Raw genomic sequence first — 16980 nt, 5'->3', positions numbered from 1 at the left:
TTAAATTAGATAAAGTCAGAGCAAAACCCTTACTTTGGTCTGACTGTTGTTTCATAGGAATTTTTGAAAGCTTGCAGTGTCATCTGTTGGATCACTGGGACCTTATGATAACTTTTTGGGGAAAATATTTAATTGAAAATGCAAAATAGATGTGAGTTCTTATAAACATTTTTTAGTGACTTCACTCCTTCAGTGGTAACCACTATACATAATTTTATTGCCTCCTCTAAATGAAAACTTCATTTTTCAGAGTGATTGGCTATAGGGTTATTTAAAAATAGATTATATATGAAGAAATTAATTGCCAGCTGGTTCTGCCATTGAAATCAATGAAAACCAGAGAGAGTAGGATTGGATCCTAACTGATTAATTTTCTCATTTTCTACTAAAAAATAAAACTGGTTAGTATAAGTATATGGAGTATTGTCATGGCTCTTGAGAAGCATCATATTCTCAACTTTGCTAAATTGATCAGTTTTTTGTACAGTTGTCATTTAAATTCCTCACATTTCCCAGGACTGATTCTGCAAACAGATTTTTGTATATGCAAGGGCTGTCCAAGTGGGTCCACTTGCAAGATCTGAATCTTGTATAGTCAAGGCCAGATTCAGGTAATCTGGGCCCTAGACACACTAGGACATGGGGTCCCCTGTGGCCCTGTCCCACCTCTGGAGTAGTGGTGGCAGGGTCCTTCCCTCCAGTCCAGACCGGCAGGGCAGTGTCAGGGCCCTCCTTCCTATTAGAAGCATCCCAGAGGATGGGCAACAACTTTGGATCACCCCGGTTAAGGATGTATCTGGATGGGTAGTCCCATTATCAATGTTATTTTTACAGTCGTGAGGGCTGGACAGTTAGCATCCATATTTTTTTTAAAAAAGTGAAATTCTGATATAATCACTTGATTCCAGGAGCCAGAGCCCTTGACACAAGCATTAAGTGCTTGTGCCTTGATCTAGCTCTGTATATGGTAACACACACCTGCCTAGAAATATTTTTATATTCCCAGTGTGACTAGATAGTCAGAGAGGACATTGCCTGCAGTGCAATTGCTCCAGCTGCTAAAATACTGACACTTGGATTGATGGATCAAGTCTGTTCAGGTCTGTTTCTTACCCTGGTTGACCATCACATTTTACAGGGCAATATTTCCCCAAAGAGGAATTTACAATCAATAAAACAATTTCAGACAAGAGAAGGTTTGTCCTCCATATTGACTGTTACTGATATACTGTATGTATTATATTTTTGTTGGCAATCTTGAAATTCCAACTGTTAAGTGTGTTAGTGAATGCATTTTGAATGGGTCTCCTGCATCTGAAATTCTTACTGCATAGTACCAAAAGGGATTAAAACAGTGACATCTTTTTGGCATAGTTTGTTAGTAAATCAGTGGTGGATCGTACATCATAATCTCTGCATTTTTATTAAATGAAAATGCTGTCAATACAATTTGTTAGTCAAAAAGAAGAGATGTTTCACAGCTGCTTACTTCCTAATTTTTGACTGGATTTTTGGTTAAAATTGATAATCTCAAATTTTGGCTTTGGCATACTATTATTCCTTATATTCTGTTAGCATCTAAAGGCCCCAGTCTAGACCAGGGCCCCAAGGGCACTGTCCTAATACATATGAAGACAGTCCTTGTCCCAAGTGCTTGCAGTCTAATTAGATATGATGCAATAGGTGATGCAACTAACAGGGAAAGACATGGGGACAGAAGGATGTGAATATAATTAAGATCACATGTTTATTCAGCTCTCTCATGTGAATGTCTTGTATTTCAGCAATATAAATACCAACTGAAAAATCATTTTGTTTACTTGAATCTCTTTTCTCCCTAACAGCCCATTGAAACCAATTTCTTATCTGACTCCTCAACCCATTACTTCAGAAACTAAGTTCAACTTTATTTTCATTTTGACTGTTTTATTTACTGTTTTTTCCAGTTACCATTTCTCCCTCTGCTCCCAGTTAAATGCACTAAATTTCTCTTTGCCTGCCTTCCCTGCTCCACCCCCAGTTTCCATTAGAGTGTCACTATGCACCTGTCCCTCAAAAGACCTTCCTCAGCTTAAGTGGGGGAAGTCTGACAACATCAAGTGGTAGGAGGAGTAATGAGGACAAAGTGGGTCTGAAGGTTTCTCTTTCTCCTGCTGGTGCTGCATCTCTGACAACAGCCAGTCTCAGGGTATGTCTTAACACCTCAGTCAGAGGTGTAACCAGTGGTGAGCTGGAGCCGGTTCCAACCGTTTTGCTAGAACCGGTTGTTAAATTTAGAAGCCCTTTTAGAACCGGTTGTTCCACAAGGGACAACCAGTTCTAAAAGGGCTTTTAAATTTAACCGGGCAAAAGTGGCGCCTTAGGCGCCGACTCCATGGATGCTCCAGGGCTGGAGCACCCAAGGGGAAAATTTGATGGGTGCAAAGCCCCCACTGGCAGCTCCCTGCGCCACCCCATCCCCAGCCCACCTCCACTCCGCCTCCTCCCCTGAATGCGCCGCCCCGCCCTGCTTCTCTGCCCCCCACGGCTTCCTGCGAATCAACTGTTCGAGTGGGAAGCTGGGGCAGGCTGAGAAGTAGGCCACGGCGTCCCGCTCAGGCCCAGGGAGGCGGAGGTGGGCTGGGGTGGGGGCGCGAGGAGGGCCGTCTGTGCCGCAGCAGGTAACCGGGGGGGGGGAGCGGGGGGCAGGGGAACTGCTCCTCGCCCCAGCTCACCTCCGCCACCCTTGGCCTGAGCGGGAAGCCATCGCCTGCTTCTCAGCCCTCCCAGGCTTCCCGCCAAACAGCTGATTCGCGGGAAGCCGGGGGTGGGGGGGTGGAGAAGCAGAGCGGGGCGGCGCATTCAGGGGCAGGTGCGGAGGTGAGCTGGGGCTGGGCGCAGGGCAGGGAGCTGCCGTAGGTGCTCTGCACCCACCAGATTTTCCCCGTGGGTGCTCCAGCCCCGGAGCACCCAGGGAGTTGGTGCCTAAGGCAGCACTTTTGATGTGATCAGTGGGGGGAGCCGGTGCTCCCCCTGCTCCCCCCCCCAGCTATGCTCCCCTGCCCCTAGGAGCCAGAGGGACCTACCGGATACTTCCTGGGAGCTGCCCCAGGTAAGCACCTCTGGGACTCCCCACCTCGCCCCCCGGCAGGTCCCTCTGGCTCTTAGGGGTGGTGTGGGCGCCCACTACGGTGGCCCACGAGACCCTCCTGCCCAGTTCTGGGGGCAGTCAGGGGACAGGGAGGGGGATGGATGGGGCAGGGGTCGGGGGGGGGGGGGACGTCAAGGAACGTGGGGGGTTGGATGGGGCAGGAGTCCTGGGGGACGGGGGTGAGCAATGACCCCCTTGTGGGGCGAGGAGGGAACCAGTTGTTAAGATTTTGGCAGCTCATCACTGGGTGTAACTGCAGTACATGTAGACATATTCAAGCTCTCTTTGATCTAGCAAGCTTGAACAATAGCAGTGCAGCTGTGGCAACACAGGCTGTGCAGCCCTTCCTGCCACCTTGACTGTGTACTCAAGCAGCTAGCCTGTGCTGCCAGGGCTTCACTGCTATTGTTATTCAAGCATGATAGATCAAAGCTAGCTTGGGTACATCTATAATGTGTTGCTGAGTCACACCTCTGAATGCAGTGTAGGCATACTCTGTCTCTCTTCCACTCCTGGGGCTCAGCAGCTTCTTGGATCCACATTGGTCTTTTATTCCCCTGGAGGCCTCACCTCAGATATGAGTAGGGACCCCTGGGAGGCTGTTACAGAGGTGGCAGGAAATGGAGGGAGCGGTGTCCAAAGACCCCCCCCTTGTGTCCAGTGATCTCCATTGGGTACTGTTAGCACAGCATCCACTGGCTGGAATACTAGGATTCATTGAGATCCTAGAGCATGGTTACTTCCATGGAGAAACTTGTTCAAGTCATGAGTCAAATGTGTCTGATCCAGGTTTCAGAAATAAACTAGGAAGAGCACAATCAGCCCAACCCCAGAGAGGGGAAAAAAGGAAAGTGATCTGACTAGAAAGCAGACTATCTCTATGTGCATTGTTTATCAGGAGCTGATGAACACCAAAACTAAAATAGCAGAAGTTGAAGTAAACAGAGTGGAGCCTGCACATAGAAATTTCCTCAGTCATTATAAGTTAATTTGGTGGGCTGGTGCTTGACCTCTTTGTATCTGGAAACATCAGTAAAGTGTCCTGTGGCCTCTCCATGTGTCAGGACCTGGGATGCAAAGTGATGGATGGTCTCTTACAAAGCTAGGCAAGGTCTTTGCTACATGCCTTCCCATTTTTTCCACTGCTCCCCAGGACTATGCAAAGGATAGAAAGGTGAGAGCAGCAGTGATACTATTTATTCCTTTCTGGCTGAAGAGGCTATGGCTCTCTGGGCTGATTAACCTGGTATTGAACCCACACAATTTTTTTTTTTTATTACTAAGGTCCACAAATCTGTCTCTTCACACAAACAGATAATCAGAATAGAGATGGAAATAGATACCTCAGTATTTGTATTTGCTTCATTAGGGAAAGTTTCCATGCTCTGCAGCAGAAGAAATTGTGCTTTTTCTTCAAAGTATCGTTAACACACCCTGTAGTTTAGGAAAATAGATTCATTTGCCAAGATAATTCTATTTGGTCTCAGTGGGAGGGAATTTAAGGAGGCGGGGCATTTGCCTGTTGCTAACTGATTCACAGATCTGATTCTGCCCCCAAGCTGCAGGCAGCCTGAAGTACCCCTTTTAATGGACATATATACCTTATTACTCAAAGAAAGGTAACTGAGGTAAGCACAGATAATTTTTCTTAATTTTGGCCCACTCATCTGTTTGCCTTGGAGCAGTCTGTGCCTTTTCCTTAAGGCTACCCCCATACATAAAAGCTCTCCTTATTCTGGCCTGTCAAGCTACCACCCTGTTTTAATTCTTATCCTTCCTTAAAGTTAATTTCTTCTATGATGCCCACAAGTGATGAATAAACAATAATATTATTAGTAAAATAAAGATTCCCAGTCATTCCAGCATACGGTGTTTACTCTGTTTTGCTATAGACTAAAATCCTTGGGGTGGGGACTGTGTTTATTTTGTCTCTTCAATAATGCAAAGCATATTATTAGCATTTCAATAATAATACATTCTGGATAATAATTCAGATGTAATAAAGAAATAGTTGCAGTTACTTGATGAAATAATGTTGTTGTGGTATTTCATTTTCTGAACTGGTAAAACCTACTCTGTGATAATTGCACTGAATTCCATTTTATTACGTGAGTTAAGACAGAAGACAACCCTGTTTATAGAAATGATGTTATATAGTGCCACTTACTAGGAGACTGAGGGCTCTCAACTCCTATTGAAGTAATAGCGAGGCTGCTCAGCAGTTTGCAGGATGCTTTCAACACCATGCAGGACCGGGCCCTTGGTGCCATTATTAAAAGCCATTTATCTTTTTTTTTTTTTTGGCTCTGTTAAGGAAATTGTCAGACAAGTAACTCAAGGGAATCTCATTGCTTTATCAATGATTACAGTTTAGTAACCCACTCTTTCTAGAAACAAAAGGATGGGTAGTATACTCCTGAGGCACAAATAAAGCCCAAGGAAGAAGAACAACTCCTAATTAATTTACAGTATTAAAAAACAAACAAACCCCGGATACACTGATTGTGACAAATCACAGTGATTTAGAAATGTAAGTGATATCCAGTATTATGATCCCACTTTGACGGATAAAAGATGCCTGATGGGGCATTAAAACAGCCAAATATATGTTTAACTCATTAAACTGGTTGAGTGTTAGATCACAAGGCATTATTTTCTTCATGTTACTCTTCTGAGAGGAGTACAATGTTCTGTTTCTGTAAGCACTACAGTATTAACGTACTAACTGCCACATGCAACAGGAAACCATGATTTAAAAGAAGCCTTTTTTAATAAGTGAGATTTATGTTTACATCTATGAATATTCAAAAAAATCCTTGTATCAAAAACTCCAATTTAGAGCTAAATCACAAAGCTGCTAAGTCATACTAATTTATAAGACTGATTGGTCAGTGTCACCTTTCATAATAATAGCTGTGAACCACCAGCCCCACCAAGCTTGACAGATGATCACTAAGGTGACTTGAGTTTCTAGCTAATCTCCAAATCCTACAGCTCCAAATATCATGAGCCCATTGCCTGATGTGCCAGGATGACCTGACCACCACAGAAATGATGAGGAAGGAAGGACACCAGAGAGAATGTAGGAATACTTATAAAAGGGGTATATTGGTATTCCATTTATCATTAGCAGCACCCAAAGTCTTTAGTACCATTTCCCCATAAATTCTCTTACCTCTCAGGCAAGTCGAAAATTTCCTAGGCCCCAGCCTGTGCCAACTCTCCCCAGTTTCAATGCCTTTTTCCCCCAAGATGATTCCCTCTCCCCACGACACTCCTCAAATATCCCAGTCTTCTTGGGTGTTGCCCCTCCTTCTCTCTCTTCTGAAATGAGCTGGGTCAGGCTTTAAATAGATGTCAGACCCTTCCTACTCCCAGCAGCCTCTGAGGGCTTGTCTACACTTACATTTTATAGCGCTCTAACTTGCTGGCTCAGGGGTGTGAAAAAATCACGCCCCTGAGCGCAGCAAGTCTGAGCCGCGCTCCCAGTACTCTGAGCTAATCCCCTCATGGAGGTGGATTACCGGGAGTGCTGGGAGAGTTCTCCCAGTGCTCACACACGATCACACGTGCACTTCAAAGCACGTTCCTGCTGCAGCGCTTTGAAGTTTCCAGTGTAGCCAAGCCCTAAGAGGAATGGTTAATTGGAATCAGCTGCTTGGGATTTTTTCTCCCCCCACGTGACAGCTTACACTTTTAATGATATTGTGACAATGTTTTATGAATTTCCTCTTTACCATCACAATCAAATGTCTACACAATTTTACTTTAAATCATAATGATTAAATACTGAACAAACCTAAATTAAATATTGTTCATTGTACCAACTAAAGCAGAAATACATGCCAACTTGTATTTCTAGAGCAATATTAATTTCAGTACATGTCCACTCATCTATTACTTTCAGGTTAGTCTTGCATTGTTGAGCATAGGAAGCCTGGGTCAGTCAAAGTTTTCAATCACAGACAAGACCCCTTCCCAGTTATAGATACACCTATTGAGTAAGTTTCCTGAAAGTCCTGCTTTTACTTGGTAGTTCAATAGCAGTGGTAATGGATCCATTTGTTTTGGGAATATAGTGTAATCAACACTCAGGGCTTCCCCCAATAGGCAATACTCATTTAAATGTCCACTTTAAAATAACCCCAAGGCTTCTAGTATTGATTCTGGTCATTCTTTATTCAAAGGTATCCTCTGCTAAGCTGCTGATTTTGCTCTCAGTTGTTTCATTTTATTTATATAAAATAGATCACAAGAATCTTTTGTCATGGAAATTGTTAGTCAACATAAACACTGGGGTTGCTGTCAGTTCCCCTTTTATATTCGATAAAGTTTGTGTAAATTTCATTATAAATATTTCCATTAATTGTGAGACTATATTCAGTGCATCTTTAAAAGATTTTTTTGATCATATGTGCAGTAATAGTCATCGAGTAGCGACTAGTCACACATACAAAGGCAGAGGAACCTAAAAAATCAAAGTGAAAATCCAGACAGTGTAGCAGCTGTGGGAGGCCTTCTTTTAACAATGTACTGAGAGAGACATGTCTTCATTCAGTTACCAATCCACAGAGAGAATGCGTCTGTATATGGTGAGGAGCCTTATGGAATGGTGCAATCCCATTCTTGGTTTAAAGTTTTACAACACTAACAGTGCCCCATAGGTAATTTAATGCAGAAACAAAAAACACCCTCCTGTTTTTACATTTGTATTGTAGTTTGTTGCAGAATTTTTTTCTCCTGTTTTTCTGTCATTTTGAGTTCAGCCACACATCATGTATTAGAGCTGCTGCACACAGCCAGCGAGTCATCATGCAGCTAACATGGGAGGAGGGTTGCCAAGAGGGCAGAGTACATGAAAACTGAAATGGGTCCGAGGGACGAAGGGCTGCTTATACTGTACCAGTACAGTCCCTTAATGGAAACTGGCAAGAATTGGGGGAGGGATTGCACTTCTGCCTTCACATGAGCTGTATCCACCTATTTTATAAATACTAGTGGTGCATTTATTACAACCTGGAAGACTCTTCCCCAGTCTTTCAGTCTGTAAAATCAGCCACCATTAATATCCATTCCCACCTGCAGTTGACAATGGACTTTAGTGACAGGGTCCAATATTCCACCCAAGTCTATCATTTTAATCTGACAGGATGTCTTTGGAATGGTCATCTCTGAAGCAATAACAGTGATGTGCTGCCAGTATTTTAACATTAGGGCACCCACAAAAATGATCTGCCCCCCTTCCCCCCCAAATTCTCATAAGTATGACAAAGGAAGGAGGCAACACTGCAGTGGCAAAGAAGGTGCATTTTTCATTTTGTAACTTATTCCTGAAAAATATCTGAGTGTATTGAGGTCATAGCAGTGTAATTTGCTTGTGTAATTTGATGTGGGTAGTGGGAGTAAAAACTGTGTAGTGACATTGGGTCGGGAAGGGAGACATCCTCAGAATTTGTCTTTTTTTTTCTTTTTTTTTGAAAGTTCCTGCCATTTGGTGCAACCTGGTTCATGCAAAAGGCAAAATAGTTGCTTTTCAGAAATACTTTTATGAGCTCTAGTATTGTCAACTCTGTTAGGAATGATTTAGCAGTGCAGGGGGGAAGACAGAGAGCTTAATCAGAAGTAAGAAAATGTCAACCTTCCCTTCAGTTTGGTGGCAGAGTTTTAACAAGAGTCCCCTGGAAGCTCGCAAGAGCTCCCTTCTACAAAAGAATATTCTGATTAGGTGAACACAGTTCTTCTGTCAGCAAGAAATAAATCTCCATCGAGAATCTACTCCAGTGTATGGACTAAATTAGAGACTGCTGTAGTCTGATCCAGCCAAGAAAGAAATATCCCATGTTTTACAATTTTTAAACCATGGCATGGTCATGTGGCAAAGTTCTCTGAAAGTTCAGGCACAACAGCCGTATTTGGGAAAATTCTAGATTTAGATGAAGGAAGAGTATTAAGAATAAGAATGAATAAGATTTGAGGTCTGTGCAAATTGATAAATCCACCTGAGACCTGAAGATGCTGAAGTGGGGAACTGAATGTGCTGCATGATTTAATGTATTGCAGGTATGACAAACCTTTAATATTAAATTTTTTGGTTTCTGTCCATCAGACTATCATTTCTGATAGTAATTATATCAGAGTTCCAATTTCTTAAATTCTTCCATCTATGAAAGCTCAATTTTTTATCAAAGTACAATAGTACCGACGGCACAACTTTATTTTTATCCCCAAAGTGTGAAATTCATTTCCCTTTCCTAAAATCTGAATTATCAGGCTTTATGCAGGTGGAGTACACAATGGTTGGACGTGGAAGAATCAACCCACTTCCCAGGGGTCGGGTCATGGGACACACCGTCTTCTAGGACTACTACTTCACATAGTTCCCATGCCATTTATGGGGGAGTTAAGAACATAACTTTGCAACTACACCACTTTCTGCAATCACCTGTGCAGGACTGACACAGACCCCTTAGCCACAGTATTCAGGGAGCACATATGTACCTGCTCAGCCTTACCTCAAGGCATAAGATGACATGGAGAACCTTGTGTGGGTCTATCAATGGGGGCAGCCAAGAGTCTGAGAGGGCCGCCCCTGTGGCAGCTGTGGCGCCTAGCAGTAAGAGTCCAAGATGCCTAGAAACACAAATCCAAAACAGTGCCCTCTCCCTGCTGGCACTCCCTAGCGGTAAGAGTACCATAGGGCTGTCCTTTCTCTGGGCAACAGTGCCTAGCGGCAAGAGTATCATAGGGCCACCCTCTCTCTGGGCAGCAATACTAGTGGCAAGTGCAGGGAGGATAGGGGAACCTGGGCCCACCCTACTCCACTGGATTCTGAAACCAAATTATCCTGATGCAGGATTCAGGTCTTCATGTCCCCAAAACGCATCACCTGGGTCGCTTCCTACCCTTAGGCCCACCTTGGGCAGCTCCTCTGTTGGCAGTGATTTGGCATCCCCTTCAGTCCCTGCAGTCAATTGGTTCCCCGCGGAGTAGTCAGAATACTTTGCCTTGGCAGTCTGGAGTGTCTTGGCAGCTCCTCTGCAGGAGGCATGTCCAGTCTCCTCCTCAGCCAGCCCAGACTGAACTGAGCTGCTTCCTTTTATATGCTCCCTCCACCAGGAGCATATCCAGCAAGAGAAAGGGGGCGTGGCCTCTTGGGACCACAACAGTTTGTTAACCCCGTGTTGCCAATGTGGGATTGATACACCCAGTTACAGGGTCTTCTGCACCTGGATGAATTTTTTCCAGCTTGAATTTAGCTTTTCCATAAAGGAAAGGAATTCACACTACTCACATGTAAGTGCTAAATACAGTGTAGCATAATGTCTTTTAGTACCAACATTTTACATTAGTATGATTATCAGTGAATTAATCTTGTTGTCCTATGAGACCAGAAATATAGTTAAATGTACTATATAATTCCGATCTATAGATTTTTTATTATTCCTTATATAGTGCCAAAATGTACTCGACCCATTACAGACAAATCAGAAGTCAAGGCCCAGCTCTGCAGAAGTTACAATCTGGATATGCACTGTAAATTCTAGATGGAAAAGTCTAAATAAATTTAAATCTCTGCTCTCCAGAAACATTTGATGTTGTGTTACAGATCCCTTTAATCCCATTCTGAATATTAGATCTCATGTAACATGCCAAAATTTCCTTAATGTACCAAATGTAATGTGAAAAAAAACAAAGATGATTTGGGCCAAAACTAGCAACTTCCATCTTTGGGGAAGAAAAACCATGCACAGGCTATTAGTGAAGTACCCAGTATGCATACACAGCCTAGCACTATTAATTAGATCTTTTATCTTCATCAAATAACTCCTTCAGAAAGAATGTTCTGTACAGTGATTATTTTGTAATAAAGATTAAACTTTAGTTGGTTTATAGACGCTTAATATTGTCTTCCTAATTATATTTGATTCACAGTTCTTGTTACATCCCTGTAGTGAGGTACTGTGGATGTGCGCTTTGTGTCTGTTAATTTCTTTTATATGTCCAAGTATTTGTACCACACCCATTACTGCTGTATCTGAATGCCTCTTGGAGACAGTACTGTGTGTTCACCATTCTGACCCCGCCTGGAATGGGAACAAAACAAAGCAGTTCTACCTTGTAGAAAAAACAACAAATCATAAGCCATAAAAACAATTCTGTTCTCTATGGAATTATATGAAATTTCAGTCTTGAAAGTTGAAGTCTTTTTCCAGTGCTGTGAAGTGACAAATCTTATCAGAGATTTAGCTCTCATGTACATTCCTCTTTAATGGGGATTAGTGAACATGCTTAGCTTAGGTAAATAATTAATAGTACAAAAATACTTACAAATATTTTGGCATAGATGAAATTTTAGCATTTGATTTTGATATATTTATTGTTTAGTATGCTGCCTGTTATTTGAATTTTTGTATTACTTGGATTTAAAAATAAGTCATACCTTGATTTATATCATCCTGTTTTGAGAGGTCCCTTCTGTTCATAATGTAGCTTCAGGTAAGCATTAAATACACCATCCAAATTTCTCAGAGAAAGTACACATTTTATATGATTTCCTCTGGGAATTTTAAATGTACTCTTATTAATTTTATTCAGTTTATGATCTGGAAATTATATACAAGCACTTAATAACATAGAAGTTCATGAAATCCTAGGGTATAAAAACTAAATGTCAGTGGATTGGTGAGAGTGTGATTTAATACTAAAAATACGTTTATATAAACCAGGTATTTATTTATATTAAAATGGGAACGGAGAATGTAACACAGAGTGCCTGATATGCATAAAGTAAACATAAATAAAATGGCAAGAAATTAATTTTGCAAATTGCTTGAATAAATAATTACTAGTTGCATGTAATGCTTAGGGGTGCATTTTCATTGTAAAGATTCAGTCACACTGCTCCCATTAACATTAATGAGAGTTGTGCTGTGAAATCCCGGCACTCTACACTGAAAACATACCCCTTGGAACTCTACAAATTAAAGGGAAAAGGAAGCCAATTAATGGATACTCTGTTTTAAGTCCATTCAGGTGAATAAGGTATTTGCCCCTACATTTTCAGTGCACTGCAGAGGGATTTGGTTGGGCATTAATTGTGGCTAAAGCCCTAGGCACCACTTTGAAAATATTGGTAGCTAATCTTACATTGGTGAACAACTGTTCTGTTCAGATGGTCTCTGTTTCATAACTCATAATGCAGTTTGAATATGGCACGCTGCAAACAGAAGCTTAAAGGGCCAACTTAAAAATGGCACTTCTGTCTGACATTTTTTACCTGACATGGTTACATATAACAATTACGATAAATTTACTATAAATTAATGAAATTAAGAGAAAAGTATTCAGGGCCTGATCCTATGGAAGGCAGAGTGGTGAATCATAGGAGTACTCAATTCTCAAGCACGTTGGGGATCACTGAGGAAAATGAACCCAGAATGGTGAAAGCTCTTGAGGCAGAAGGAGGGAGTCAGAACACCCTCTTTCTTCTTCAGAAGAGGAGGAGCAGGAAGAAGACAACAGCTCCATTTTTGTATTGGGAGATGAAAGAGAGGTAATTCATTCTGAAGCAAGGTCAAATGAGCAAGAGAGAAGGAATATAAGGGGATGTTGGAGTAGAAAGAGATGATGCTTCTGGCTTCCTTCTCAAAGGCATATCTCTGCTCTACTGTTACAAGCTTTTCTCTTTAGTGCTTCTTGTGTTTTCTTCTCCTGCTCTCCGCTTGGGGTCTTCTATTCTGCTCTTTAAGGACGAAGTCAACCCCTGTATCCTATTTTGAGTGCTTAAGTGGTGCATAGGTCTCGCACTGACCCGCTGCACAAGGGTGTATTATACCTAATACTTGGAACAGCCTTAAAAGGAAGCTTATCTCTTGCACTATATTAACTATGGAAAACAACAATTAGGTATGCTATGGTAATAGGGAATAAGGTACCAATATAATGTCACTGTTAAAAAAAGACATTGAGTGAAGAAGATATTCAGTGAACTTCTCTCCTTGAAGAAAACTCAGAAAAGTAAGATACACATGTTAATACTTCCCTTATTTCCTTGTGTAGGATCGTCGCTTTAATGATGAGATTGACAAACTGACTGGTTACAAGACAAAGTCATTGTTGTGCATGCCCATAAGAAACAACGACGGAGAGATTATTGGTGTTGCCCAAGCAATAAATAAAACTCCTGGAGGTGCTCCTTTTACCGATGACGATGAAAAAGTAAGCTTATTTATTTTGTGTGCTTCATTTCCCTGGTAGCTCGAGAGAATCTTCCCACTATTAAGGATCAATTCTCCTATTTTGTGAGAGGAACTCACACCTTATTAATAATGAATGAACTTTTTCTCTGTGGTAATAAGATCACATCGAGATAACTTGCTACCTCCCTCTGTTTCTCATCTATTTATTATAAGTTTTGGATGTATTCATATTGTAAGATCAGTTTGTATTTTGCTTCAACGATCTAGACAGGCTTTCTAATTGAGAATCTGTTTTCTCAACTCTTCCATAAATGTCTAGGTAGAACTAATAACAAAAAGTGTTTCTCTCCCAATCTTGTGATGAAGTAAATATAATTGTAGCCCCACAGAGGCAACGAGCTCAATGCTAACTGTTTCTTATTTCATGAGGTCAAGTCCTAGTGTTCTACTATTATCAGTTAGCATTTTTCAAGAAAACCAGAGTTCATGTATATGATCTTTCATTTACTTCATAAAGACTTGATGTAGGAAAGAAAAATCAAATGCTATTTTTTTTTTATGTCTGGCATCATCACCACAGTTGATGGTACATTGTCTCATTATGTTAACCTGTGATTCCAGAAAATATGATTACCCATAATTACTGATACAAAATTAACAAAAATATTTCAGGGCTTTAGATGCCAAGAACTTAGCAGAAATATGAATAGCTTTTGAATAACACATATTTGCTTAGACTATTTAAATTTAATCAGAATAGTTGCTTTAAACAGCCATATTAAGTTGGAGGGCATTTATTATTAATGATCTATTTATCTTACAGTAAATTTTGTCTTTTTGACATGATCCTAGGGCTATGTTTATGCTAGACACTGTTTGGGCTAAGATTTCCCAGTACTGCTATCATTGGTTCAATGCTACTGATGGGAGCACTAGTAATTTAGGATTCTAAGTGGTATATTCTGGGTGGTGGACAGGATTCTAGGTGGCTAGTGTTTTAAGAATCCTGTAACCCCACTCAGCAAGTCTTCATGACATTGCTCAAAATGCCAGTGGCCACCAGGATTTTGTCCGCACTAGTGATAGCAGTGGTGGGAAATTTCAGGAACAATTTCCTAGTGTAGACAAGGCCTTAGAGAGGGAATGTAAAGGTTAACAAAAAGGTTCCTGCTTGTTAGGCAAGATGTGTAGTTTAGTAGTATTACAGAGAGCAGATTTAAATATACAATATTTTAATGCTAGAGGAAGAAAAAGTCATTTTCTGTGGTTTCTATAATATAGCTGCAGACCAAACACACTCCATTGTACATCTAGCGATACATATTGATAATTCCTTCATGAAACTGTCTCCATAGATTTCAATTTTTGGAGTTGCGTGGACTCAAGATTGTTTAAAATGTAGTAATCTAGAAGATGCCTTATGCTTTGATATGTGGACCAAGAGGCACCCAGTGACAACTTTTCACCCTCATTAGTTTCTGTTTTTCTTTGTCAATGGTTCACCATCCCTCAGTGTTCTCAGTGGGACTGAGGTCATAAAATGCCTACACAGCCTGTGCAGGAGACACTTTAGGCTGCTTTTAGCAAAGATGACCACTGCCTCCGATTTTTCCCAAATGGAATGAAGCCAAGCTTACCTTAGGGGAAGGTGACACCCACTTGTGCTGTCTGGAGGCCGAGGGGAACACTGTGAGAATCAGGTGAATTTGCAGGGACAGAGGGCAAGAAGGAGAAACTGTGTGCCTGTGCAGGGGAATGTGGAGCATAGGAGGGAGTTCAGGGGCTGGAGAGAGAACTGGGGGAGGGGGGGTAAAAGACTGTGAGCGGAAAGGGTGAGAAAATATGGGGGGTGCATGCAAATGAGAAATCTGTGTGAGAGCCTGGCCGAAGATGTGAATGGTTCAGAAGAGTGGGTGGGATGTAGAGGATTAGAAGGCAGGCAAGTTAGTGGAAAGGGATGAAGTGGGATAAAATAGCAGCTAACCCAATAATGGGGTGGTGTGTGTGTATTTCATCAGGATCAAGCCAGCCCCCCTGCGCCATCCGCTGGCTGTGGTACAGAACATGCCCTGAAGAGCTTATTATCTAGAAATGTTGAGTATTCTATGGTTGTGCCATTGGTAGCATAATATATGTGTTGACATTACTGTGCAATGACAATAAGAGGAAGTATTGTATTTACCGCAGGATAAATAATAATGTCTGTTGTAAAGAAAAATTCCTGCTTCCTTGACTTATCTCCTAAATAGGTGGTGATGGTTTCTAGAATGAAGAAAGATATGACATGAGTGAAATGAATTAGGAAACTGAAACTAATATAAGTTTTGTACTGTGTGAAATGCTGCATAAATCAAAAATGATTTCCAGTAATTGTGTGTAAGTACAGTACTGTATGTTTCCCTTTTAAAGTCAGTGTTGTTTGTTCATTATTTATAATAAATATAAAATATATGTCTAGAGTACAGTGCACAGCAATAAAATTGTTGATGCAAAAAGGAGTCATCCTAAGTACTGCTGTGTGACTAATGAGGATAATAATATAATATGAATAATGTCTGTCACATCAGTGTCTTTGATTTGGTGTGTATGGGGTGTAATTAGAAACTTATTGCCTTTCTGAAGTATCTTTATGTGACGGAATCTTATGGCAATCCAGGAGGGAAAATGTAAACTAATAACTGGCTAGATATTAAAGGTGAGAGAGGGAGGAATAGCTGTTATTTTTGCAACTGATAATAGCTGTCAGATGCCTGCTATCAGAAACATGGATGAACAGCAATTTCTCTGTATTTCTGAGAGATTATTGGCTATAGTACCTCCTTGCCACCAGATGGATACAGTCCAGCAGATATGTTGAATGACATCAGTTTTGTGAACCAGGAGCTTGTTTGTTATCAGTCTCATTTGTTTTCCTCTACAGCAGATGTAAGTGTACCCATTTTGTTTACTTTGTTTCAAATTTCTTTCAATTTTATTTTTAATCTTGTGCCTATTTTGAGCTGACTGGCAACTCTTGGATTAAACTTCTGGCTTTGGTTTTCATTCAGATTCCATTGTTTTGACCAGTTTGAAAAACTGGAATTTGGACACCAATGTTCTAATTTAAGACAAGATTCAGTAAGTGAGTACAACAACCAACAGAAGGAGTGAAGGATAGAGGAGGTTAATCATAAAATATTTCCATTGTTATACAGCTAACAATATGCACAATTTGAAGGTTCCAAATATTTTAGAGATGTGTGTCTTTAATTTTTTTAATATATAAATATCATTTGCCACTGGCTGCACCTCACCTTAACCACCACTAGTTATGTTAGTAATTTTATATACAGGAAACCACATAAAACATTCACTGCAGTGGATGTATATACTTGAGATGTACTGCCGGTTAGTTGCTTTCCTTGCAGTGCAGGGGAGTGATAGGAAAGAGAGCAACATTCCTGTCTTCATCAGAAGCACCAGATATGGCAAGAAGGAGAAAACATTCCAGCTCTGCACTGAAGATAATTTTTCCTCATGTGGCAATCTTACAAACTAATTTTTTCCCCGCTAGGGGTACATTACAAAAAAACACAATGTGTCTGAACAAATGATACTACAATGCTCTAGTTCTTTAGACAAAGATTTTCAGAAGTGACTTGTGACTTTGGG

At 41.1% G+C, this 16980-nt stretch overlaps 1 protein-coding gene across 1 annotated transcript in view; it reads left to right on the top strand.

Moving 5' to 3' along the window:
* PDE11A (phosphodiesterase 11A) overlaps positions 1–16980 on the top strand; it is a 213652-nt gene that overhangs the window by 17535 nt on the left and 179137 nt on the right. Inside the window, exon 2 of the mRNA XM_077830269.1 lies at positions 13190–13348. Within this exon, the coding sequence (XP_077686395.1) occupies positions 13190–13348 (159 nt within the window). The remainder of the gene's footprint in view (positions 1–13189; positions 13349–16980) is intronic.

This window comes from Eretmochelys imbricata, chromosome 11, assembly GCF_965152235.1.
Source record: "Eretmochelys imbricata isolate rEreImb1 chromosome 11, rEreImb1.hap1, whole genome shotgun sequence".
In the NCBI taxonomy this organism is placed as follows: domain Eukaryota; kingdom Metazoa; phylum Chordata; order Testudines; family Cheloniidae; genus Eretmochelys; species Eretmochelys imbricata.
Note: the sequence above shows the minus strand (reverse complement) of the source record. Positions and strands in the feature narration are given on the sequence as shown.